We start from the raw sequence: 27707 nt of genomic DNA, 5'->3' as shown, positions 1-27707 counted from the left end.
ATGGAGGATAAATAACTACACACCAGGACAACAATACATCATAGTCTATGGAGGATAAATAACTACACACACAGGACAACAATACATCATAGTCTATGTGGAGGATAAATAACTACACACCAGGACAACAATACATCATAGTCTATGGAGGATAAATAACTACACACCAGGACAACAATACATCATAGTCTATGTGGAGGATAAATACTACACACCAGGACAACAATACATCATAGTCTATGGAGGATAAATAACTACACACCAGGACAACAATACATCATAGTCTATGTGGATAAATAACTACACACCAGGACAACAATACATCATAGTCTATGGAGGATAAATAACTACACACCAGGACAACAATACATCATAGTCTATGGAGGATAAATAACTACACACCAGGACAACAATACATCATAGTCTATGTGGAGGATAAATAACTACACACCAGGACAACAATACATCATAGTCTATGGAGGATAAATAACTACACACCAGGACAACAATACATCATAGTCTATGTGGATAAATAACTACACCACCAGGACAACAATACATCATAGTCTATGGAGGATAAATAACTACACACCAGGACAACAATACATCATAGTCTATGTAGGATAAATAACTACACACCAGGACAACAATACATCATAGTCTATGTGAGGATAAATAACTACACACCAGGACAACAATACATCATAGTCTATGGAGGATAAATAACTACACACCAGGACAACAATACATCATAGTCTATGGAGGATAAATAACTACACACCAGGACAACAATACATCATAGTCTATGTGGAGGATAAATAACTACACACCAGGACAACAATACATCATAGTCTATGTGAGGATAAATAACTACACACCAGGACAACAATACATCATAGTCTATGGAGGATAAATAACTACACACCAGGACAACAATACATCATAGTCTATGTGGAGGATAAATAACTACACACCAGGACAACAATACATCATAGTCTATGGAGGATAAATAACTACACACCAGGACAACAATACATCATAGTCTATGGAGGATAAATAACTACACACCAGGACAACAATACATCATAGTCTATGGAGGATAAATAACTACACACCAGGACAACAATACATCATAGTCTATGGAGGATAAATAACTACACCACCAGGACAACAATACATCATAGTCTATGTGGAGGATAAATAACTACACACCAGGACAACAATACATCATAGTCTATGGAGGATAAATAACTACACACCAGGACAACAATACATCATAGTCTATGTGGATAAATAACTACACACCAGGACAACAATACATCATAGTCTATGTGGAGGATAAATAACTACACACCAGGACAACAATACATCATAGTCTATGTGGATAAATAACTACACACCAGGACAACAATACATCATAGTCTATGTGGAGGATAAATAACTACACACCAGGACAACAATACATCATAGTCTATGGAGGATAAATAACTACACACCAGGACAACAATACATCATAGTCTATGGAGGATAAATAACTACACACCAGGACAACAATACATCATAGTCTATGGAGGATAAATAACTACACACCAGGACAACAATACATCATAGTCTATGGAGGATAAATAACTACACACCAGGACAACAATACATCATAGTCTACGTGGAGGATAAATAACTACACACCAGGACAACAATACATCATAGTCTATGGAGGATAAATAACTACACACCAGGACAACAATACATCATAGTCTATGGAGGATAAATAACTACACACCAGGACAACAATACATCATAGTCTATGTGGATAAATAACTACACACCAGGACAACAATACATCATAGTCTATGTGGATAAATAACTACACACCAGGACAACAATACATCATAGTCTATGGAGGATAAATAACTACACACCAGGACAACAATACATCATAGTCTATGGAGGATAAATAACTACACACCAGGACAACAATACATCATAGTCTATGGAGGATAAATAACTACACACCAGGACAACAATACATCATAGTCTATGGAGGATAAATAACTACACACCAGGACAACAATACATCATAGTCTATGTGGAGGATAAATAACTACACACCAGGACAACAATACATCATAGTCTATGGAGGATAAATAACTACACACCAGGACAACAATACATCATAGTCTATGTGGAGGATAAATAACTACACACCAGGACAACAATACATCATAGTCTATGGAGGATAAATAACTACACACCAGGACAACAATACATCATAGTCTATGGAGGATAAATAACTACACACCAGGACAACAATACATCATAGTCTATGGAGGATAAATAACTACACACCAGGACAACAATACATCATAGTCTATGGAGGATAAATAACTACACACCAGGACAACAATACATCATAGTCTATGGAGGATAAATAACTACACACCAGGACAACAATACATCATAGTCTATGGAGGATAAATAACTACATTGATGTCTTCTCTCTCTCTGTTTGTAGTTTCTCACTGTTTGAATTAGCAGGTGATATTATTAGCCCCTCATCTGTGTGTGTGTGAGAGAGAGAGACAGACAGACAGAGCAAGAGACACAGAGAGAGACAGACAGAAGAGTCCCCTAAGCAAGCTGGACCTGGGGCTCTGTTCACAAACAGACCCCACCGAGTCCCAGGACAGCAAACATATTAGACCAAACCAAATCATGAGAAAACAAAAAGAATTAACAAAAAAACAGAGCAAACTAGAATGTTATTTAGCCCTAAACAGAGACTACACAGTGGCAGAACACCTGACCACAGTGACTGACCCAAACTTAAGGAAAGCTTTGACTACGTACAGACTCAGTGAGCATAGCTTTGCTATTGAGAAAGGCCGCCATAGGCAGACCTCAAATCAAATCAAAGTGTATTAGTTACAAGCCCCTAATCAACAATGCAGTTTAAAAAAATATGGATAAGAATAAGAAATGAAAGTAACAAGTAATTAAAGAGCAGCAGTAAAATAACAATAGCAAGACTATATACAGGTGGTACCTGTCTCTCAGGAGAAGACAGGCTATGAGCACACAGCCCACAAAATGAGGTGGAAACTGAGATGCACTTCCTAACCTCCAGCCAAATGTATGACCAGTTCATTCATACTGTATGTTGTAGTCTGTCCAAGAGGAGAATCACACAAGACTGACAGCCTGTAAGTTTATTAAAAGCATTCAGTTGATTACATGGCAGTTTAGAGAGCAACATCATAATCAATAATCTACTTCATAATCAATACCATAACATTTATAATCAATAACATCATTATCTATATACTACTAACAACATCATAACAATAATCTACATCATAATCAATAATCAATATCATAACATTTATAATCAATAACATCATTATCTATATACTACTAACAACATCATAACAATAATCTACATCATAATCAATATCATAACATTTATAATCAATAACATCATTATCTATATACTACTAACAACATAACAATAATCTACATCATAATCAATAATCAATATCATCATTATCTATATACTACTAACAACATCATAACAATAATCTACAGTATAATCAATATAACATTTATAATCAACAACATCATGACAGGTAAACATCAACAACAAAACCCTTTATTAAAACATCTTTCAAAATACAAAGAATGACCAGATGATTATAATAATACATGAACTAATAATGGAAACACTTCAAGATAAAGAATCTAAGAGACACTAAATAAGATAAAGAATCTAAGAGACACCAAATAAGATAAAGAATCTAAGAGACACTAAATGAGAAAAAGACATGAAGACAAAAGCAAAAACCAATTTATTCTGGAACACAAAACAGACGTAATTGAGCTACTCTTAAAATAATCTAAACCCCATGTTACCCCAAACCCCATGTTACCCAGAACCCCAATGTTACCCAGAACCCCAATGTTACCCAGAACCCCAATGTTACCCAGAACCCCAATGTTACCCAGAACCCCATGTTACCCAGAACCCCATGTTACCCAGAACCCCATGTTTCTCTGGTGGTAAAAACCAAACTAAAAGGAATAATGGTGGTTACAGTCACTCCTTTTAGATTTCTTCCAAGGTTCTAGAAAGATAAACTAATTCTGAACTTGTTATTAAAATTAGAACCACTTCAGGTTTGTCACCACATTTTAAACACCAGTCCACTGCTGACCATCCATTTAAAACACAAAACTGACCTAAGATCAGCATGTAGGGTCAGCTTCATTCTACTCCTACTCCGTCCCCTGGGCTGCTCTCTCCTCTCCCGGTCCAGCTTCAGCTCTGGAGCTCAGAGAGACCATCTCCATGGCATTGACATAAAGATCCATGCTGCTCACCCTGTTCACTCTCTTCTGCCTCCTGGTGGGCTAGGGAGACACAGCACCAACAGTCAGACAAATACTGGGTCTGTCTGTCTGTCTGTCTGTCTGTCTGTCTGTCTGTCTGTCTGTCTGTCTGTCTGTCTGTCTGTCTGTCATTTACTCTCTAGTATCTCCATTCTCTCTCCCTCCCTCTCCCCCTCACCCTCTCCCTCTAGTTTAAATGACTTGTAACGTCTGAGTAAATGTCTTTACCTTGTAGTACAGGTAGGAGGTGGTGTTGGCTGTCAGTAGGATCAGCAGCACTACAACGTGTCTGATGATGAAGGCTGGCAGAGGAGAGGCTGCAAACAGAAACACCTTTGATGAGGGGACTGATCATCATCAGATAGATCTGTGGGAAATCTGTCAATGACAAAGTTATAAGTCTGGTTCATGTTCAGTTACCTGTGATGGTGAGGGAGAGGAGCTCACTCTCAGAGGAGAAGTCATGAGAGAAAACATAATTGTCAGAAACACATCTGTAGTTCCCTTGGTGGGAGTCATCTGCAGCAGGGAAGAGGAAGGCAGCAGAGTGATTGACAGCTGGCTGGGTCTGGGTTCTGTTGGAGCCGGTGAACATGAGCAGGAAGGAGCCTCCTGGGTACTGTGGCTGAGTGGAGCAGGTGATGGTGAAGCTGTAGCCCCTGAACACCTCGGGCCCCTGGTGGCCCCTGGAGACCCCTCCCATTGAGTCAGTCAGGGAGATTTCAGGCTGGACTGTATCAATAAAAGAGAACAAGAAAAACCTCTTCAACTAGTTTCCTATAGATATGACAATAACATCAGCATGTAACAGTGCTAGCCACCCTCCCTCACAGGGCAACATGAGTAGTGGGCCTACAGTCACTGAGACAACATATGTTGATATCAGGCTTAAGCAGGACATCTGGAGCAAGAGGAGAGAAAAAGAAAACGTAGCTCCTCAACTACTTTCCTCATTTAGATATGACAATAACATGACATGTGACAATGGTAGTGAGTAGAGACGTTCACTGAGATAACACTCAAATACAAAAGCATTCTGGGATATTTAAGTTGTATTTGATTCCTACTTGACTGAGTGATCTATTTGTAAAGCAGACTGACAAGCTAAACAGTCATCATGAGAGGTGCAGAGGAAGTTGTATGAATGAAGGAAATCAGTTGAATATAATTATAATCCAGGAAGGAGATATAATACATGGACTAAAGTATGTGGAACTCAGCGGTTCGTTCTGTTCTGGGAGCTTGTGTTGTCTACCACTTCACGGTTGAGCTGTTGTTGCTCCTAGACTTCCAAGTTAAGTCACTGAGATCTTCAGTAAATCCAATCCAAGCTTGTGTTTTCAGCAATGGGTGTGGCTGAAATTGCAGAATCCACAAATGTCCACACACTTTTGGCCACATAGAGTATCTTATTATTACCTGAGCAGATCACTGTGAATCCAGGAAGGAGATAATATCTTCTCCAACACTCCCTCAGTGAAGACTCAGACCCAGAACAGATAATGTTATTCCCTCCAGTGGTGTTTCCAGGTAGAGCTGAAACAGTGGAGCCACAACCCAGCTGTCTACACACTACTGCAGCTACATACTCCTGGTTCAGGACAGCTCCCACAGTCCTCCACTCTCCCTGGTCGTACCGCTCCACTCCACCAGCACATCGACTGCCTCCTCCCACCAGCCTCACATCATCAGGCTCTGAGAAAAGAAAAGAGAGAGACAGTAATCTTACTATTTTCTCACTAAAACAAACCTATATTGTCTCTCATATTCTTCCCTCCAGGTGAGAAACAATGTTGATTGAGTGACAAACTGTTTCTTACCTGAGCAGGTGAGTCCAACAGCATTACCAGGTAGACAGGTGTTGTTTTCTCTGTCTGAGGTGTCACAGTCCAGGAGAAGGGACTCTTTGCCTTTACACTGGAACTCTTTATCCCAGGTCTGACCCTCACCTTCTCCATAGAGCCCCCCCTGTAGAGCTGCAGGAGCCCCACAGCCAAGCTCCCCACAGACTACCTCTGCATCCTGCCGGTCAAAGTCAGCTTCACACACTGAGGCCCAGGACTGATTGGACTTCACCTCCACTCTCCCAGAGCAGAGACCAGCTCCATCCACAAGCCGCACAGACTCTGGAGAAAAAGACTTGGTTGAACATTCAATCAGTTTTGTTGATGACACTGTCAAGGACTAAACACAAATATGTTGGATAAAAGATTGTAGTTTGCTATGTTTGATACTGTAAGAGGTAGAAATGGGTTCTTAGTCACTCAGGATAGGGTTGGGAATAATGCAGGCAGGAGACAGGAATAAGTTCACTTCACTTTATAGAAAATAAACAGCTGGACATCCATCAGGCAGCTTCACTTCAGTACCATCTGAACTACAATGATCTGCCCATGAACATCTCCCATAAACCAATATGACAAACACAAATATAATGTTTAAATACATCTGACATCTCTCCCTCTATTTAAATGAAATAAAAACACATAAAACATGATACATGGTAATATTGTATAATGTATAAATAAATCTCTCAATATGACCAGTCTCTTACCTGAACAGGTCACATGATGATAATATCCACGATTACAGAAAACAGGTCCTCCTATGATGTCACACTGTCTAATAGAAGACTCATCTCCACTACATCTCAATAGTCTGACTCCTCTTCTATGTTCAACCAGAGGTCCTCTAGATTCAGCTACAGGATTCCCACAGTCCAGCTCTCTACACACAACCTTAACATCTCTCATGCTCCACCACCACCCAGTACATAGACCCAACCACTCTCCTCTGTAGAAGACTTCCACTGTACCAGAACAGGAAGTGGTCCCATCCACCAGTCTGACTGAGAGTTCAGCTGTAAACAGCAGAGAGGAAAACACAGTGGTGAGGACAGATGATGACAGTGATTCTGTTATTCTAACAGCAGTAGTGCTTTGTGGTTGACAAGTATTAGTAGTTCCATAAAACACTACTTGTTATTGGGGTTTAGAATGGTTTGTATGGACACATGAATTTCTCCATGTGGGATAATAAAGTTGACTAATATTGAACTGCTATAATCACTGTAGATTTATACTCTACCTACCTGGTGGACTGACGCTTTGAGCCTGGAGATCTGAGGAGAAAGAGAGAGACAGAGGAGAAAGAGAGAGAAAGAGACAGAGAGATAGAGAGAAACAAAGGAGAAAGGGAGGAGTCAGAGGAAGAGAGAGACAGAGGTTAAATGAACATCAACATGACCTTTCATGATGTGATGGGGAAGACAGGCTTATCGTTGGTATGGTGCAACAACACCCATGTCTACATACACTATATATACAAAAGTATGTGGACACCCCTTCAAATTAGTGGATTCTATTTCAGCCACTCCCCTTCCTGACAGATGTATAAATCAAGCACTCAGCCATGCAATCTCCATAGACAAACATTGGCAGTAGAATGGCCTTAATGAAGAGCTCAGTGACTTTCCCCTCTCTTCTCCACTTCTTCCTCTCCCCTCCCCCTCTTCACTTCTCTCCCTCTACTTTTCTCTTCAACCCATCTCTTCTCCTCTTATCCCCCTTCTACTCTTCTCCTCTCCCCTCTCCAGTCCCTTCTTCTCCCCTCTCCTCCCCTCTCCTCTCTTCTCCACCCTCTCCATCTACTCTTCTCTTCTCCTCACCCCTCTCCTCTTCTCTCCTCTCCTCCTCTCTTCTCCTCACCCCTCTCCTCTTCTCTCCTCTCCTCCCCCTCTCCTAGTTTCTCTTCCCCCCTCTCTTCTCCTCCTCTCCATCTCTTCTCCCCTCTATAATCTTTTCACCCCTCTCTTCTCCTCCCCTCTCCTCATCTTCCAGTCACTCTTCTCCCTCTCTCCTCTCCTATTCTCCCAGTCTCTCTTCCCCCCTTCTCTTCTGCCCCTCTCCTCCCCCTCTTCACCCCCTATCCCCTTCTCCCCCTCTTCTCATCCTCTCCCTCTTTTCTCCTCTTCTCCTCCTCTTATGTCCCCTTTCCTCTTCTCTCACTCTCTTCTTCATCTCCCCCTCCCCATCTCTTCTCCCCCATCTCATCTTCTTCATCTCCCCCTCCCCATCTCTTCTCCCCCATCTCATCTTCTCCCCCATCTCATCTTCTCCCCCTCTCCTCTTCTCCCCCTCTCCTCTTCTCCCCCAGTTTCTCTTCTACCCCTCTATTCTCCTCTTCTGCCATTCTCTTCTCCTCTTACTCTTCTCACCTCAACATCGATCAAGTCCAATCAGGTCACCCAAAGAAAAGTAATCCAGAACTTTCTCTTGTAAAGAATTACAAATCTACCACTTTCATATGAACCCCTGGATACACAGCAGAACATCTACACTGAATCCATCCACCAAGCATCCTGATTTGTTTTAACCTTTAACCTTTTAGCGTCCCATCTGGCCAACATCCAGTGAAATTGCAGAGCACAAAATACAAATTACAGAAAGTCATAAACTTTCATGATGATACAAGTGTTATACATCAAAATAAAGATTAACTTCTTGTTAATCCAGCCGCTGTGTCAGATTTCAAAAAGGCTTTACGATGAAAGCACACCATGCAATTATCTGAGGACAGCGCACCGCATACAAAAGCAGTCAAACAATTTCAAGCCAAGTAGAGGAGTAACGAAAGTCAGAAATAGCGATAAAATTAATAACTTACCTTTGATGAACTTCATCTGTTGGCGTGTTTTGTTCAGTAATCCACTGGCTCAAAGGCGGTTACAACAGTAGAATACATGCTAATAGTACCGGTAAAGTTCGTGGAAACGTCAAACAATGTTTAATTAATCCTCAGGTTGTCTATTGTCTTTATAATCGATAATATTTCAACCAGACAATAGCGTATTCAATACAAAGTTAAAAGAACGGAGGGCGCACTCCCGGTCGTGCGCGCAAAAAGCTCTGGTTCATTCGACCCACCTTCATGCAATGCTCTCATTCTTCTTCATTTCTCAGAATACAAGCCTGAAACAATGTCTAAAGACTGTTGACATCTAGTGGAAGCCATAGGAACTGCAATCTGGGTCTTATCCACTTATATGGTCGATAGGCTTTCAATGGAAAAACACTCACATCAAAAGAATCCCACTTCCTGGATGGATTTTCCTCAGGTTTTCGCCTGCCATATCAGTTCTGTTATACTCACAATGTTTTAATGAACCATTTTTATGACACTAAAATAACCTTCAACTACAGTATATATGAAGGGATTATTGTCATTGTTACATTATATAGGCTACAGTAAGTTATATTCTTCCATTTTAACCTCTCTAGGATATGTGGGACGAAATCGTCCCACCTACGTAACAGCCAGTGGCGCGTTATTCAAATACCTTAGAAATGCTATTACTTCAATTTCTAAAAACATATGACTATTTTACAGCATTTTAAAGACAAGACTCTCGTTAATCTAACCACACTGTCCGATTTCAAAAAGGCTTTACAACGAAAGCAAAACAGTAGATTATGTCAGCAGAGTACCCAGCCAGAAATAATCAGACACCCATTTTTCAAGCTAGCATATAATGTCACAAAAAACAAAACCACAGCTAAATGCAGCACTAACCTTTGATGATCTTCATCAGATGACACCCCTAGGACATTATGTTATACAATACATGCATGTTTTGTTCAATCAAGTTCATATTTATATCAAAAACCAGCTTTTTACATTAGCATGTGGCGTTCAGAACTAGCATACCCCCCGCAAACTTCCGGTGAATTTACTAAATTACTCACGATAAACATTCACAAAAAACATAACAATTATTTTAAGAATTATAGATACAGAACCCCTCTATGCACTCGCTATGTCCGATTTTAAAATAGCTTTTCGGTGAAAGCACATTTTGCAATATTCTAAGTAGATAGCCCAGCCATCACTGCTAGCTATTTACACACCCACCAAGTTTAGCTCTCACCAAAGTCAGATTTACTATAAGAAAAATGTTATTACCTTTGGTGTTCTTCGTCAGAATGCACTCCCAGGACTTCTACTTCAATAACAAATGTTGGTTTGGTCCCAAATAGTCCATAGTTATATCCAAATAGCGCCGTTTTGTTCGTGCGTTCAAGACACTATCCGAAAGGGTAAATAAGGGTTACGCGCCCGACGCGTTTTGTGACAAAACATTTCTAAATATTCCATTACTGTACTTCGAAGCATGTCAACCGCTGTTTAAAATACATTTTTATGCCATTTTTCTCGTAAAAAAGCAATAATATTCCGACCGGGAATCTGTGTTTACGTTCAAAGAGAGAGAAAATAAAAATATGGGATCCCCTCGTGCACGAGCCTCAGTCTGATGGTCCTCTGATAGACCACTTACCAAAGGCGCTAAAGTTTTTCAGCCAGCGGCTGGAATTACACCATTCAGCTTTTTCCCGGGTTCTGAGAGCCTATGGGAGCCGTAGGAAGTGTCATGTTACAGCAAAGATCCTACATTTTCAATAAACAGAGCCAAGAAGCCCAAGGAATGGTCAGAGAGGGTACTTCCTGTTTGGAATCTTCTCAGGTTGCCGCCTGCCATTTGAGTTCTGTTATACTCACAGACACCATTCAAACAGTTTTAGAAACTTTAGGGTGTTTTCTATCCAAAGCCAATAATTATATGCATATTCTAGTTTCTGGGCAGTAGTAATAACCAGATTAAATCGGGTACGTTTTTTTATCCGGCCATGTAAATACTGCCCCCTAGCCCTAACAGGTTAAATAACAGGCTCTCCCACCATCTAGAATCACCAGGTCTGCTTGTAGATTAACAGAATGTCTTGGAAAGACAGACCTTTAGACCTCATAGGCCTGTCCAATACATTGTTGATTTTTTATTAATTATGCTTTAGTTACAAGTTGGGATTTAAATTGATGTACACGCCATGATGTCTCAGTGAAAAATGTATTATATTTATAAATTATGAAAACAATTTCAAATCCTGTTAAATTGTATATAGAGTTATTAGTCTCATGCTACAGTATATAAATGATATTGTTCCATTTTAAACAGCCTAACAGGCTCTCCCACCATCTTTAATGATCTGGTCTGCTTGATGATGAACAAAATGTAGACCACAGCATGATTATTATATGACTACCACATCTCTGTTCCCCCCACACACAATCCATGTTTGGTAGATGCTTTTTCATTTACCATTTAACCCTTAGAATACCATTTAACCCTTAGAATACCATTTAACCCTTAGAATACCATTTAACCATTTAACCCTTAGAATACCATTTAACCCTTAGAATACCATTTAACCCTTAGAATACCATTTAACCCTTAGAATACCATTTGTGAACCTGTAGGAATGTAATTAACATTAAAAAACAATCCCCATCAAAATCCATCTGTTTAAACTAGAGATATTTATATTAGCCTACAATTTCTGCGGCCGTGTGGAAATCTGTAACGTCTGATCTGTTTGGCCTGTAAACTATGGAAAGATGAGACTCAGGAACACGTACAGGTTGTTATGATCTAGGACGTCCACAAGCTTTACAAGACTCGTCTGAAGGTCTCCTGGTACCAGTTTAACACATGTATGGAAGAATATATGGAGATAGTTTAGTTCCACAAATAAGGGGTTAAATACATGTAGAGTTTCCTGATCTGTCTTATAAAAGTAATAAGTAATTAAATAGCAGCAGTAAAATAACAATAGTGAGGCTTTATACAGGGGTACCTGTACAGAGTTAATGTGGAGGCTATATACAGGGGTACTGGTACAGAGTCAATGTGGAGGCTATATAAGTAATATGTACATGTAGGTGGAGTTGTTAAAGTGACTATGCATAGATAATAACAGAGTAGCAGCAGCATAGAAGAGGGGGGGAGACAATGCAAATAGTCTGTAAAGCCATTTGATAATTTTCAGGAGTCTTATTGTCAAAAATGAGATGACATCAACAACCGGTATAGGCCAATTCAAAAAGTTCTTTATTATAAAACAAAACTATTAAATCTAAACAAAGAAAAAGGAATGAGGTGTGGAAATGTCATAATGTAGGGTGTATGTAGGGGGCATGGACGCGTGAATATGTGTGTGTAAACAAAGGAACTAAATAAACCAACAAAGGAACAAACAAAACAGGATCATACCTGGAGGAGCAGGGAGAGAGAAAGCGAAGAGAGAGAGAGAGAGGTTAGAGGAGCAGTTGGTTAACTACCCTGAGCCCAGGTGGCTCCAATCACACCAGCTCCAATCACTAACGACCCTCCTCTGCCTGCAGGAGGAACCGCCCCTGCACTGCAGAGGAGCCGTGACACCCCCCCCCCCTCCTTAAAATGAGGGTACCACCCTCAATTCAAATTACGACCCAACATTTAACATAATCCAAAACCCCCCCAAAAAACAGATACCAGTCCCGGCTCCTAGTAGTAGCCCTGTGTCCCCTAGCTGACTGTCCGTCCTCAAACTCAGCAGCACTGGTACCTGGGGAGTAAATTAAAGAGGAAAGAGGCGCAGACAGTCCACAGGGTTCAGCAGAGAGAAAATACAAACTAGATTAAAGGAGCATGGGACAGCGCATCAGCAATTATATTATCCTTACCCTAATGTGTCTAATATCAAGGTTGAATGGTTGCAAGAACAAAGCCCAACGCATCAGGCGCTGGTTGGGATTTTGCAGGGACTTCAGAAAAGTGGGTTGTGGTCCGTGAACACAGTTAAAGGGGTTAAACCAGAACCAACATAGACCTCGAAGTGCTGTAAAGCCCAAATGAGACCTAAAGCTTCCTTTTCAAATTACAGAATAGTTTCTGATACTTCTTAAATTTCCGGGAAAAGAAACTGACTGGACACTCAACATTATCATTTTCCTGGAGAAGCACAGCCCCAGCACCGATTTGACTGGTGTCTACCTGCAATTTGAAAGGTTTCTCAATTTGGAGCTACCAACACGGGTGACAAACACAAAAGAGCCTTAACTGCATCAAATGCCTCTTGACACTGGGCGGACCAGATAAATTCAGTCTTGGCCTTCAGCAGATTGGTCAGGGGGGACACTACTACCGAAAAGTAGTTACAAAAAGCACGGTAGTACCCCGCCATTCCCAGGAAGCGCATCAGTTTTCTTTGTGGAGGGCTGTGGGAACTGCTTCACAGCCTGAACCTTGGCTTCCATGGGACAGACAACACCCTGACCAACAACCTTGCCTAGGTATGTGACTGTAGCTTTGGCAAACTCACACTTGGCCAAATTGATAGTCAACCTGGCCCACACCAGTCTTTCGAACAGGGCTCGCACTCTACAGACATGCTCCTCCCAAGAGTCTGAGTAGACGACCACGTCGTCCAAGTACACGGCACACCCATCCAGACCTGAGACCACCCGATTCATCAGCCTCTGGAAGGTGGCTGGAGCATTCCGCAAGCCGAAAGGCATCACTGTATAAGAGAACAAACCAGATGGAGTTATAAAGGCAACAATCTCACAAGCTCTTTTGGTAAGGGGTACTTGCCAATAACCCTTTAAAAGATCAAATTTGCTGACATACTTTGCTGACCCAACTTGATCAATACAGTCCTCCATCCTAGGAAGAGGGTAAAGGTCTGCTTTAGTAACATTGTTAACTTTTCTATAATCAGTGCAAGGTCTGAAAGTGGAATCAGACTTTTTGAGCAGAAGACAGGGTGAAGCCCAATTTGAATAACATGGCTCCGCAATACCATTGTCCAACATATACTGCACCTCTGTTTCCAATTGCAGTCTTTTCTCCTGAGATACACGATAAAATCTCTGTTTGATAGGCTTAGCATCTCCGATGTCTATGTCACGCTCAATTAAGTGGGTTTTTGATAGAGTGTCAGAAAACAAAACAGGGTAGCTTCTAATAAGAGCTACCAATTCATCACGTTTCTCAGAGTCTAAATGATCTACCAAAACCCCAAGGTTTTGCAAAGTCTGGGAGTTTTTCAACCGACCTTGTAAGACCTTATCCCAAACCCTAACTACCTCCTCCACAAAGTTAAGATCTTGATCGAAACATTTTGGTTGCCATCTTTCAGGGACACTACACCATCTGAAATAAAGGCTGGGAATTTTTTTTTTTTTTTTAAATCAGTGGGAAGACTGAGAATCAAACTCAACTAGTGGCTGAAAAAACTCACCCTGGTGGTCAGAGGCTGAAACAGGAGCTGCCATCACAGCAGGTTTAACTTGACCTGACTTTTTTGATTTAAGTAGAGGACAATCTTTCTCCCAATGTCCTTCAACTAAACAGTAGCGACAGGTATTAGCATTCACCTGTGCTTTAAATCCTCCAGACCCAAACTTCTGTTGAGGCCTTTGGAAAGAAGCTCCAAAAAATTTGACCTACTATTCCTGGAAGTAAAGTTATTTTTATGGTACATGTCACTGTTTGACTCAATTGCTTTTATGTGTTAGCCTGTACTCATCTGCAAGGACTGCTGCATCACTTGGAGACTTAATTTTACATTCATGTATGTAGCAACCTGGTCAGACTCAGAATTTTTGAACTGTTCTAACACAATCAAATTAGACAGATCCTCAAAAGTACTAACTTCAGAAGCTGTACACCAACGATTAAATGCAGAAGTCAAATCACGAACAAACTCAGAATAGGTTTGTGAATCTAACTTTTTCCTGTAACGAAAACGTTGACGATATGCCTCCGGCACAAGTTCGTAAACCTTCAGAACTGCTGATCTGTCAGCTACACTCAGTGCTACAAAAGCCTCACGTGCTTTACCTGTAAGTACACATTGCAACAACATAGTCATGTCCAAATCAGACCAAGCTCTAGCTTCCACAATACGCTCAAATAAAACAAAGTATGTGTCTGGATCTGACTCATCAAATTTAGGCAACAAAGATTCTGTGAAACATCAAACTGTGATAATTATTTTTGGTCTATTAGAGCAATTGAGAAATGCTATCTCCAACTGCATTTGCAACAGCTCCCGCTGCTGCTCAAAAGTTAATTAAGTACTAGACTGAAAACGTGTACCTTCACTACTAGCAGATTGACCCGAAATAACACCTTTTCCATAAGACCCTGCTTTATTTTAGCTTTAATAGTTTTATCAACAATCTCAATCTGATAATGTTCAGCAATTTCAATTAACTGCTCCTTAGTACAGAACTCTAAGGCTACCTCTGAAGGAGCTTGAACAAAACCACTCAGAATGGAAAACATTTTCCTCAACCAATACAACTATTACAAATGCTCAAACAAAAACAACTCACCTGCTGTCAGTCTGGGTTCAAGGACAGGAGCCACACCCCACTATCCTCCAAAAACAACTAACTAACTGGCCCTGGTCTTCGTGCAGTCACATGTGGTGGGGTTTTATGCACACAAAACCAGCGGAGTGGAAAAGACAACCAGAAACTGGCGCCCCCCCCATAACCACGGAGGTGCTCCCGAGCCGATGTAGGGGAAAAGGGAAGCTCTACCCACGTTCACTGCCACCTAAAACAAAAACACCACGAGCCTCCTCTTGACACTCGCTGATAAGCCTGAACAGGAGAGGACTCCCACTTGAACAAAAACCCAGAAAAACCCAGAGTGAATTGTAAACCAAATTTATCTACCAAACTAACTGAACCAAAAGAACACATGACTCTCAATGCTCTCTCCAACAATATTGGCCAAACCAAAACATCCCTCTCAAACAAAAAAAATTGGCAAACTATAACTATAATTAACTTATAGATGAGCCCCCACTTGTCACAGGCCAGCTCATAGCCTGTGGCAAAAATAAGAGGACATCAACAACCGGTATAGGCCAATTCAAAGAGTTTTTTATTATAAAACAAAACTATTAATTCTAAACAAAAAAAAAGGAATGAGGTGTGGAAATGTCATAATGTAGGGTGAATGTAAAGTGCAGGGATGCGTGAATATGTGTGTGTAAACATGACTGAGTGGAAATTAAATAAACCAACAAAGGAACAAACAAAACAGGGTCATACCTGGAGGAGCAGGGAAAGAGCAAGCGAAGCGAGAGAGAGAGAGGTTAGTGGAGCAGTTTGTTAAATACCCTGAGCCCAGGTGGCTCCAATCACACCAGCGCCAATCACTAACGACCCTCCTCTGCCTGCAGGAGGAACCGACCCTGCACTGCAGAGGAGGAGCCGTGACACTTATGGCTTGGGGGTAGAAGCTGTTTAGAAGCCTCTTGAACCTAGACTTTGGGCACAGGTACCACATGCCGTGCAGTAGCAGAGAGAACAGTCTGACTAGGGTGGCTGGAGTCGCTGACAATTTTTAGGGCCCTCTTCTGACGCCGCCTGGTATAGAAGTCCTGGATGGCAGGAAGCTTAGCCCCAGTGATGTACTGGGCCGTAGGCACTACCCTCTGTCGTGCCATGTGGTTAGAGGCCAAGCAGTTGCCATACCAGGGAGTGTTGCAACCCGTCAGGATGCTCTCGATGGTGCAGCTGTAGAACCTTTTGAGGATCTGAGTACCCATGCCAAATCTTAGAAATACAGCTAAACCTAGGGTATGGCTAAATGGGGTGTGTAGAAATACAGCTAAACCTAGGGTATGGCTAAATGGGATGTGTAGAAATACATGTGGGGGTCTGGAAGAGAGTTGAGTTTTGTACTAGACTGTTTGGGGGTCAAGGAGAGAGTTGAGTTATATACTAGACTGGTGAGGGTTAATGAGAGTGTTGAGATACCTACTATACTGGTGGGGGTCAAGGAGAGAGTTGAGTTATGTACTAGACGTTTGGGGGTCAGGGAGAGAGTTGAGTTACGTACTAGACTGGTGGGGGTCAGGGAGAGAGTTGAGTTATGTACTAGACTGGTGGGGGTCAGGGAGAGAGTTGAGTTATGTACTAGACTAGTGAGGGTCAGGGAGAGAGTTGAGTTATGTTGTAGACTGGTGGGGGTCAGGGAGAGAGTTGAGTTATGTACTAGACCGGTGGGGGTCAGGGAGAGAGTTTAGTTATGAACTAGACTAGTGGGGGTCTGGGAGAGAGTTTAGTTATGTACTAGACTAGTGGGGGTCAGGGAGAGAGTTTAGTTATGTACTAGACTGGTGGGGGTCAGGGAGAGAGTTGAGTTATGAACTAGACTAGTGAGGGTCAGGGAGAGAGTTTAGTTATGTTATAGACTGGTGGGGGTCAGGGAGAGAGTTGAGTTATGTACTAGACCGGTGGGGGTCAGGGAGAGAGTTTAGTTATGAACTAGACTAGTGGGGGTCAGGGAGAGAGTTTAGTTATGTACTAGACTGGTGGGGGTCAGGGAGAGAGTTGAGTTATGTACTAGACTGGTAGGGGTCAGGGAGAGAATTGAGTTATGTACTAGACTAGTGGGGGTCAGGGAGAGAGTTGAGATATGTTGTAGACTGGTGGGGGTCGGGGAGAGAGTTGAGTTATGTACTAGACTGGTTGGGGTCAGGGAGAGAGTTGAGTTATGTACTAGACTGGTGGGGGTCAGGGAGAGAGTTGAGTTATGTACTAGACTGGTGGGGGTCAGGGAGAGAGTTGAGTTATGTACTAGACTGGTGGGGGTCAGGGAGGGAGTTGAGTTATGTACTAGACTGGTGGGGGTCAGGGAGAGAGGACTGAATAGTGGAACATACTGCTAGGCTATATGACCTTTATCTCATTTGTTCCTTACGTCAATGATGTGAGATAAACTTCTCAGCAACTTATCTTGATCAGTGGTTGAACCTAGCTACCAACAGCAAACTCATCTGTTTTGAAAACCCCCACAGGAAACTGCTCACAGGGCAGCAACATTTCATAGTGTCTGCTATACTATCACCTCTAACTTTCTACTGCTTTAGTTCACCTCTTATAAGTTTATACTGGACCACTTGAATAAGGTCTGGATGCCTTATATGGAATATTGTACAACAAAAGGAGTCTGTATTGAAAAGATGCCCACTTCATGTTTTCAATAGCTGCTGGGTTGTTCAGTCCTGTCCTGGTGGTCTGTTATCCTGTGGGTTGTCACTCTGGCCTTGAATTAACACACCTGAAACCAATAATGAATGTTTCACTAAGATCCTAAAGCTGAGTGGGATGTGTTGGGATGGGGCTCTGCAGGGCAGTGGACACATAGGGACAGAACAGGGAGACCAGCTATATTGTATGGAAGTAAAAAGAGCTCTACAGTACTACTAGGTCATATGAGATGAATCATGCTTTTACTGTGTTAATGTATGTGTAGGTGTTTCCAAACCTTTCTCTTGGGATAAAACATAAACAAAAGGTGGGAAGGAATTTTTTATGGAAAGAGTTGAGTTATGTACTAGACTGGTGGGGGTCAGGGAGAGAGTTGAGTTATGTACTAGACTGGTGGGGGTCGGGGAGAGAGTTGAGTTATGTACTAGACTGGTGGGGGTCAGGGAAAGAGTTGAGTTATGTTCTAGACTGCTGGGGGTCGGGGAGAGAGTTGAGTTATGTTCTAGACTGGTGGGGGTTGGATAGAGTTGAGTTTTGTACTAGACTGGTGGGGGTCAGGGAGAGAGTTTAGTTATGTACTAGACTGGTGGGGGTTGGATAGAGTTGAGTTATGTACTAGACTGGTGGGGGTCGGGGAGAGAGTTGAGTTATATACTAGAATGTTGGGGGTTAGGGAGAGAGCTGAGTTATGTACTAGACTGGTGGGGGTCAGGGAGAGAGTTGAGTTATGTACTAGACTGGTGGGGGTCAGGGAGAGAGTTGAGTTATGTACTAGACTGGTGGGGGTTGGGGAGAGAGTTGAGTTATATACTAGACTGGTGGGGGTCGGGGAGAGAGTTGAGTTATATACTAGACTGGTGGGGCTCAGGGAGAGAGTTGAGTTATGTACTAGACTGGTGGGGGTCAGGGAGAGAGTTGAGTTATGTACTAGACTGGTGGGGGTCAGGGAGAGAGTTGAGTTATGTACTAGACTGGTGGGGGTCAGGGAGAGAGATGAGTTATGTACTAGACTGGTGGGGGTCAGGGAGAGAGTTGAGTTATATACAAGGCTGGTGGGGGTCAGGGAGAGAGTTGAGTTATGTACTAGACTGGTGGGGGTCAGGGAGAGAGTTGAGTTATGTACTAGACTGGTGGAGGTCATTGAGAGTGTTGAGTTATATACAAGGCTGGTGGGGGTCAGGGAGAGAGTTGGGTTATGTACTAGACTGGTGGGGGTCAGGGAGAGAGTTGAGTTATGTACTAGACTGGTGGGGGTCAGAGAGATAGTTGAGTTATGTACCAGACTGGTGGGGGTCAGGGAGAGAGTTGAGTTATGTACTAGACTGGTGGGGGTCAGGGAGAGAGTTGAGTTATATACTATACTGGTGGGGGTCAGGGAGAGAGGTGAGTTATGTACTAGACTGGTGGAGGTCAGGGAGAGAGGTGAGTTATATACTATACTGGTGGGGGTCAGGGAGAGAGGTGAGTTATATACTAGACTGGTGGGGGTCAGGGAGAGAGTTGAGTTATGTTCTAGACTGGTGGGGGTCAGGGAGAGAGGACTGAAGAGTGGAACATACTGCTGAGCTATATGCATTTTAGCTCATTTGTTCCTTACGTCAATGATGTGAGATAAACTTCTCAGCAACTTATCTTTGATCAGTGGTTGAAATTAGCTACCAACAGCAAACTCATCTGTTTTGAAAACCCCCACAGGAAACTGTTCACATGGCAGCAACGTTTCATAGTGTCTGCAATAATATCACCTCTAACTTTCTACTGGTTGAGTTCACCTCTTATAAGGGAATACTGGACCACTTGAATAAGGTCTGGATGTCTTATATTGAAACCAGAACAACAAAAGCAGTCTGTATTAATAGATGACCACTTCATGTTTTCAATAGCTGCTGGGTTGTTCAGTCCTGTCCTGGTGGTCTGTCGTCCTGTGTGTTGTCACTCTGGCCTTGACATAACACACCTGAAACCAATAATGAATGTTTCACTAAGACCCTAAAGCTGAGTGGGATGTGTTGGGTTGGGGCTCTGCAGGGCAGTGGACACATAGAGACAGAACAGGGAGACCAGCTATATTGTATGGAAGTAAAAAAGTGCTCTACAGTACTACTAGGTCATATGAGATTAATCATACTTTTTCTGTGTTAATGTATGTTTAGGTGTTTCCAAACCTTTCCCTTTTGATAAAAACATAAACAAAACGTTGGAAGGACATTTATTTGGAAAGAGTAGAGTTATGTACTAGACTGGTAGGGGTCAGGGACAGATTTGGGTTATGTACTAGACTGGTGGGGGTCAGGGAGAGAGTTGAGTTATGTACAAGGATGGTGGGGGTCAGGGAGAGAGTTGAGTTATGTACAAGGATGGTGGGGGTCAGGGAGAGAGTTGAGTTATGTACTGGACTGGTGGGGGTCAGGGAGAGAGTTGAGTTATGTACTGGACTGGTGGGGGTCAGGGAGAGAGATGAGTTATGTACTAGACTGGTGGGGGTCAGGGAGAGAGGTGAGTAATATACTAGACTGGTGGGGGTCATGGAGAGAGTTGAGATATTTACTAGACTGGTGGGGGTCAGGGAGAGAGTTTAGTTATATACTATACAGGGTGGGGGTCAGGGAGAGAGTTTAGTTATGTACAAGGCTGGTGGGGGTCAGGGAGAGAGTTGGGTTATGTTCTAGACTGGTGGGGGTCAGGGAGAGAGTTGAGTTATTTACTAAACTGGTGGGGGTCAGGGAGAGAGTTGAGTTATGTTCTAGACTGTTGGGGGTCAGGGAGAGAGTTGAGTTATGTTCTAGACTGTTGGGGGTCAGGGAGAGAGTTGAGTTATATACAAGGCTGATGGGGGTCAGGGAGAGAGTTGAGTTATGTACTAGATTGGTGGGGGTCACTGAGAGAGTTGAGTTATGTTCTAGACTGGTGGGGGTCAGAGAGATAGTTGATGTATGTATTAGACTGGTGGGGGTCATGGAGAAGTTGAGTTATGTACTAGACTGGTGGGGGTTAGGGAGAGAGTTGAGTTATGTACTAGACTGGTGGGGGTCGGGGAGTGAGTTGAGTTATATACTAGACTGGTGGGGGTCAGGGAGAGAGTTGAGTTATGTACTAGACTGGTGGGGGTCAGGGAGAGAGTTGAGTTATGTACTAGACTGGTGGGGGTCAGGGAGAGAGTTGAGTTATGTCGTAGACTGGTGGGGGTCAGGGAGAGAGTTGAGTTATGTACTAGACTGGTGGGGTCAGGGAGAGAGTTGAGTTATGTTCTAGACTGTTGGGGGTCAGGGAGAGAGTTGAGTTATGTTCTAGACTGTTGGGGGTCAGGGAGAGAGTTGAGTTATATACAAGGCTGGTGGGGGTCAGGGAGAGAGTTGAGTTATGTACTAGATTGGTGGGGGTCACTGAGAGAGTTGAGTTATGTTCTAGACTGGTGGGGGTCAGAGAGATAGTTGATGTATGTATTAGACTGGTGGGGGTCATGGAGAAGTTGAGTTATGTACTAGACTGGTGGGGGTTAGGGAGAGAGTTGAGTTATGTACTAGACTGGTGGGGGTCGGGGAGTGAGTTGAGTTATATACTAGACTGGTGGGGGTCAGGGAGAGAGTTGAGTTATGTACTAGACTGGTGGGGGTCAGGGAGAGAGTTGAGTTATGTACTAGACTGGTGGGGGTCAGGGAGAGAGTTGAGTTATGTCGTAGACTGGTGGGGGTCAGGGAGAGAGTTGAGTTATGTACTAGACTGGTGGGGGTCAGAGAGAGAGTTGAGTTATGTACTAGACTGGTGGGGGTCAGGGAGAGAGTTGAGTTATGTACTAGACTGGTGGGGGTCAGGGAGAGAGTTGAGTTATGTACTAGACTGGTGGGGGTCAGGGAGAGAGTTGAGTTATGTACTAGACTGGTGGGGGTCAGGGAGAGAGTTGAGTTATGTTCTAGACTGGTGGGGGTCAGGGAGAGAGTTGAGTTATGTACTAGACTGGTGGGGGTCAGGGAGAGAGTTGAGTTATGTACTAGACTGGTGGGGATCAGGGAGACAGTTGAGTTATGTACTAGACTGGTGGGGGTCAGGGAGAGAGTTGAGTTATGTACTAGACTGGTGGGGGTCAGGGAGAGAGTTGAGTTATGTACTAGACTGGTGGGGTCAGGGAGAGAGTTGAGTTATGTACTAGACTGGTGGGGGTCAGGGAGAGAGTTGAGTTATGTACTAGACTGGTGGGGGTCAGGGAGAGAGTTGAGTTATGTACTAGACTGGTGGGGGTCAGGGAGAGAGATGAGTTATGTACTAGACTGGTGGGGGTCAGGGAGAGAGTTGAGTTATGTACTAGACTGGTGGTGTCAGGGAGAGAGTTGAGTTATGTACTAGACTGGTGGGGTCAGGGAGAGAGTTGAGTTATGTTCTAGACTGGTGGGGTGCAGGGAGAGAGTTGAGTCATGTACTAGACTGGTGGGGGTCAGGGAGAGAGTTGAGTCATGTACTAGACTGGTGGGGGTCAGGGAGAAGTTGAGTTATGTACTAGACTGGTGGGGGTTAGGGAGAGAGTTGAGTTATGTACTAGACTGGTGGGGGTCGGGGAGTGAGTTGAGTTATATACTAGACTGGTGGGGGTCAGGGAGAGAGTTGAGTTATGTACTAGACTGGTGGGGGTCAGGGAGAGAGTTGAGTTATGTACTAGACTGGTGGGGGTCAGGGAGAGAGTTGAGTTATGTCGTAGACTGGTGGGGGTCAGGGAGAGAGTTGAGTTATGTACTAGACTGGTGGGGGTCAGAGAGAGAGTTGAGTTATGTACTAGACTGGTGGGGGTCAGGGAGAGAGTTGAGTTATGTACTAGACTGGTGGGGGTCAGGGAGAGAGTTGAGTTATGTACTAGACTGGTGGGGGTCAGGGAGAGAGTTGAGTTATGTACTAGACTGGTGGGGGTCAGGGAGAGAGTTGAGTTATGTTCTAGAGTGGTGGGGGTCAGGGAGAGAGTTGAGTTATGTACTAGACTGGTGGGGGTCAGGGAGAGAGTTGAGTTATGTACTAGACTGGTGGGGGTCAGGGAGACAGTTGAGTTATGTACTAGACTGGTGGGGGTCAGGGAGAGAGTTGAGTTATGTACTAGACTGGTGGGGGTCAGGGAGAGAGTTGAGTTATGTACTAGACTGGTGGGGTCAGGGAGAGAGTTGAGTTATGTACTAGACTGGTGGGGGTCAGGGAGAGAGTTGAGTTATGTACTAGACTGGTGGGGGTCAGGGAGAGAGTTGAGTTATGTACAAGACTGGTGGGGGTCAGGGAGAGAGATGAGTTATGTACTAGACTGGTGGGGGTCAGGGAGAGAGTTGAGTTATGTACTAGACTGGTGGGGTCAGGGAGAGAGTTGAGTTATGTACTAGACTGGTGGGTTGTCAGGGAGAGAGCTGAGTTATGTACTAGACTGGTGGGGGTCAGGGAGAGAGTTGAGTTATGTACTAGACTGGTGGGGGTCAGGGAGAGAGCTGAGTTATGTTCTAGACTGGTGGGGGTCAGGGAGAGAGTTGAGTTATGTACTAGACTGGTGGGGGTCAGGGAGAGAGTTGAGTTATGTACTAGACTGGTGGGGGTCAGGGAGAGAGTTGAGTTATGTACAAGACTGGTGGGGGTCAGGGAGAGAGATGAGTTATGTACTAGACTGGTGGGGGTCAGGGAGAGAGTTGAGTTATGTACTAGACTGGTGGGGTCAGGGAGAGAGTTGAGTTATGTACTAGACTGGTGGGTTGTCAGGGAGAGAGCTGAGTTATGTACTAGACTGGTGGGGGTCAGGGAGAGAGTTGAGTTATGTACTAGACTGGTGGGGGTCAGGGAGAGAGCTGAGTTATGTTCTAGACTGGTGGGGGTCAGGGAGAGAGTTGAGTTATGTACTAGACTGGTGGGGGTCAGGGAGAGAGCTGAGTTATGTTCTAGACTGGTGGGGGTCTAGTTCATTTTTTCTAGTACATTTATTTTCTCATAAATTATGACGTTTGGCTTGTGATGTGATTGGTCTGATGCCAAAGCCAAACTGGCTTCCTTTTACACTTTTCTTTTGTGCGCCAGGACCAATCACAGCTGAGATCACTCAGTTTAGCTCAACGCTGATTGGCTATTACTTAATAAAACATTTATCAAGGGTAAATCTACAATTGAACCAATTGCCCTATATGGAGGTAAACTGTTGGGTCCACTAACCAATCAAGATTTGAAATACTGCATTTAAATACTGCATGAATAAATTCTGCAAAAACATTCTGAGAGTACAGAGAAAAAGGCCCAAATAATGCATGTAGGACAGAATTAGACCAATGTCCATCACTAATTAATATCATCACTAATTAATATCCATCACTAATTAATATCCATCACTAATAAATATAATCACTAATTAATAGCCATCACTAATTAATAGCCATCACTAATTAATATCCATCACTAATAAATATCATAACTAATTAATAGCCATCCCTAATTAATAGCCATCACTAATTAATATCCATCACTAATTAATATCCAGAAACAAGACATCAATTTCTAAACCACCTCAAAACAAGAGACCACCACTGAAATGCCAAGAGATGAACATAGAGAAAAGTCCCTTCATCCAGCTGGTCCTGAAGTTCACAAACCACTACTAACCCAACAAATCCTCAGCACAGCACTCAGACAGTCTGGCCCAAAGAAATTATAACCAAACATACATAAATGATGGACAACTAGCTGCCCACAATGACTGATAGAAAACTGAGAAAAAATGGACAATTTACAGTCTCAGTGAACACAGCCTTGCTTTTGAGAGAGGTCGACATAGTCAGAGAGAAGACAGGCTATGTGCCCACTGCCCACAAAAGGAGGTGGAAACTGAACTGCACTTCCTAACCTCCTGCTAAATCTACAACGATATAAGAGACACATATTTCCCTCAGATTACAAGGACCCCAAAATCATTTGAAAACAAATATAATATTGACAAGCTCCTGTATCTGTTGGGTGAAATACCACAGTGTGTAATCATGGCAGCAGAATGTGTGACCTGTTGTGATGAGAGCAGGGTAACCAGTGGAGAACAAACACCACAGTAAATAAAACCTAGGACTAGATTTCACTTTAGTTCATTTCCCTTGACATTTGTACTTCTATTTTTTGTACTCACAGCTCACACTCTCCTACACACACCAGCTGGCTGAGAGGGCCCTAGTGGAGCCATCTGGCTGAGAGGGCCCTAGTGGAGCCAGCTGGCTGAGAGGGCCTTAGTGGAGCCAGCAGGCTGAGAGGGCCCTAGTGGAGCCAGCTGGCTGAGAGGGCCCTAGTGGAGCCAGCTGGCTGAGAGGGCCTTAGTGGAGCCAGCTGGCTGAGAGGGCCCTAGTGGAGCCAGCTGACTGAGAGGGCCCTAGTGGAGCCAGCTGGCTGAGAGGGCCCTAGTGGTGCCAGCTGGCTGAGAGGGCCCTAGTGGAGCCAGCTGACTGAGAGGGCCCTAGTGGAGCCAGCTGACTGAGAGGGCCCTAGTGGTGCCAGCTGGCTGAGAGGGCCTTAGTGGAGCCAGCTGGCTGAGAGGGCCCTAGTGGAGCCAGCTGACTGAGAGGGCCCTAGTGGTGCCAGCTGGCTGAGAGGGCCTTAGTGGAGCCAGCTGGCTGAGAGGGCCCTAGTGGAGCCAGCTGACTGAGAGGGCCCTAGTGGAGCCAGCTGACTGAGAGGGCCCTAGTGGTGCCAGCTGCCTGAGAGGGCCCTAGTGGAGCCAGCTGACTGAGAGGGCCCTAGTGGAGCCAGCTGACTGAGAGGGCCCTAGTGGTGCCAGCTGCCTGAGAGGGCCTTAGTGGAGCCAGCTGGCTGAGAGGGCCCTAGTGGAGCCAGCTGACTGAGAGGGCCCTAGTGGAGCCAGCTGGCTGAGAGGGCCCTAGTGGAGCCAGCTGGCTGAGAGGGCCCTAGTGGAGCCAGCTGACTGAGAGGGCCCTAGTGGAGCCAGCTGGCTGAGAGGGCCCTAGTGGAGCCAGCTGGCTGAGAGGGCCTAGTGGAGCCAGCTGGCTGAGAGGGCCCTAGTGGTGCCAGCTGGCTGAGAGGGCCCTAGTGGAGCCAGCTGACTGAGAGGGCCCTAGTGGTGCCAGCTGGCTGAGAGGGCCCTAGTGGAGCCAGCTGGCTGAGAGGGCCCTAGTGGAGCCAGCTGGCTGAGAGGGCCCTAGTGGAGCCAGCTGGCTGAGAGGGTCCTAGTGGAGCCAGCTGACTGAGAGGGCCCTAGTGGTGCCAGCTGGCTGAGAGGGCCTTAGTGGAACACTTCCCTTACTCTTTCTCTCTCCTCCAAAAATCTCTCCCCTCCCCTTCTCTCTCCCCTCCCCTTCTCTCTCTTTCTCTTTCCCCCACAAATCTCCCTCTCCCCTCTCCTTTTCTCTCCCCTACCCTCCTCTCTCCCCCCCTCCTCTGTCCCCTCCTGTCCTCTGCTCTCCCCACCCCTTCTCTCTCCCCCCTCTCTCTCTGCTCATCTCTCTCTCTCGTTCTCTCTCTCTTCCTGGCATATAGTGTTGAACTTGTTGATCTTGACTCAGCTCAAAGATGTGAGATAAACTTCTTAGCAACTTATCTTGGATCAGTGGTTGAACACACTACAGCAAACTGATATGTTAAAAAAACTCCAAAGGAAACTGCTGACAGAGCAACAACGTTTCACATAGTGTACTATAATATCACCGCTAACTTTCTGATATTCTCTCCCCCTCCTCCGTCTTGTCCTCCCCCTTCCCTCCCCTCTCTCTGGTTCTGACCATTACTCTCTCCTCCCTCCCCTCTTCCAATGCATATATATATATAAAGGGGAGGGAGAATGTGATCAGGAAATGGGGGAGAAGAGGAGTGGGGGAGAAGAGGAGAGTGTGGAGAAGGACATATGAGACAGTTTGTACCAATGTAACCTATGACAGTTAGGACCAAGGTAGCCTTGTCGTTGATTAACCCCTAGTCCACCCTACCCTCCTTTCTCCTCAAATCTCTCTCCCCTACCCTCCTTTCTCACCTCCCATTCTCTCTCCACTACCCTCCTCTCTCCTCTACCTTCCTCTCTCTCCCCAACCCTCCTCTCTCCTCTACTCTCCTCCCGACCCTCCTTTCCCCTCTTCTCTCCCCTACCCTCTATCCCCAACCCTCCAGTCTCCTCCACCCTCCTCTCTCTCCCCTGCCCTCCTCTCCCCTACCCTCCTATCTCCTTCACAAATATATCTCTCATTTACCCTTCTCTCTCCCGTCCCCTCCCCTCCTCTCTTCTCTACACTTCTCTCTCTCCTACCATCCTCTCCCCTACCCTCATTTCTCCTTCACAAATATCTCTCTCCCTTACCCTCCTCCTATACCCTCCTATGCCCTTCTCTCTCCAATACCCTTCTCTCTCCCCTCACCCACCTCTCTCCCCTCACCTCCTCTCTCCCCTCACCTCCTCTCTCCTACCTTCCTTTCTCCCCTCACCTTCTCTCACACCTATCGTG

General features: G+C 44.3%; 1 protein-coding gene across 1 annotated transcript in view; it reads right to left on the bottom strand.

Annotated features, from left to right (window-relative positions):
• LOC115187340 (deleted in malignant brain tumors 1 protein-like) overlaps nucleotides 1-14532 on the bottom strand; it is a 45746-nt gene extending 31214 nt beyond the window's left edge. The window contains exons 1-5 of the mRNA XM_029746409.1: nucleotides 14499-14532; nucleotides 13578-13775; nucleotides 12749-12821; nucleotides 9049-9092; nucleotides 7475-7504 (exon numbers count right to left, since the gene is read on the bottom strand). Coding sequence (XP_029602269.1) covers nucleotides 7475-7504; nucleotides 9049-9092; nucleotides 12749-12821; nucleotides 13578-13775; nucleotides 14499-14532 — 379 coding nt within the window. The remainder of the gene's footprint in view (nucleotides 1-7474; nucleotides 7505-9048; nucleotides 9093-12748; nucleotides 12822-13577; nucleotides 13776-14498) is intronic.
• Between the last annotated feature and the right edge of the window lie 13175 nt (nucleotides 14533-27707).

Source organism: Salmo trutta, unplaced genomic scaffold, assembly GCF_901001165.1.
Source record: "Salmo trutta unplaced genomic scaffold, fSalTru1.1, whole genome shotgun sequence".
In the NCBI taxonomy this organism is placed as follows: Eukaryota; Metazoa; Chordata; class Actinopteri; order Salmoniformes; family Salmonidae; genus Salmo; species Salmo trutta.
Note: the sequence above shows the minus strand (reverse complement) of the source record. Positions and strands in the feature narration are given on the sequence as shown.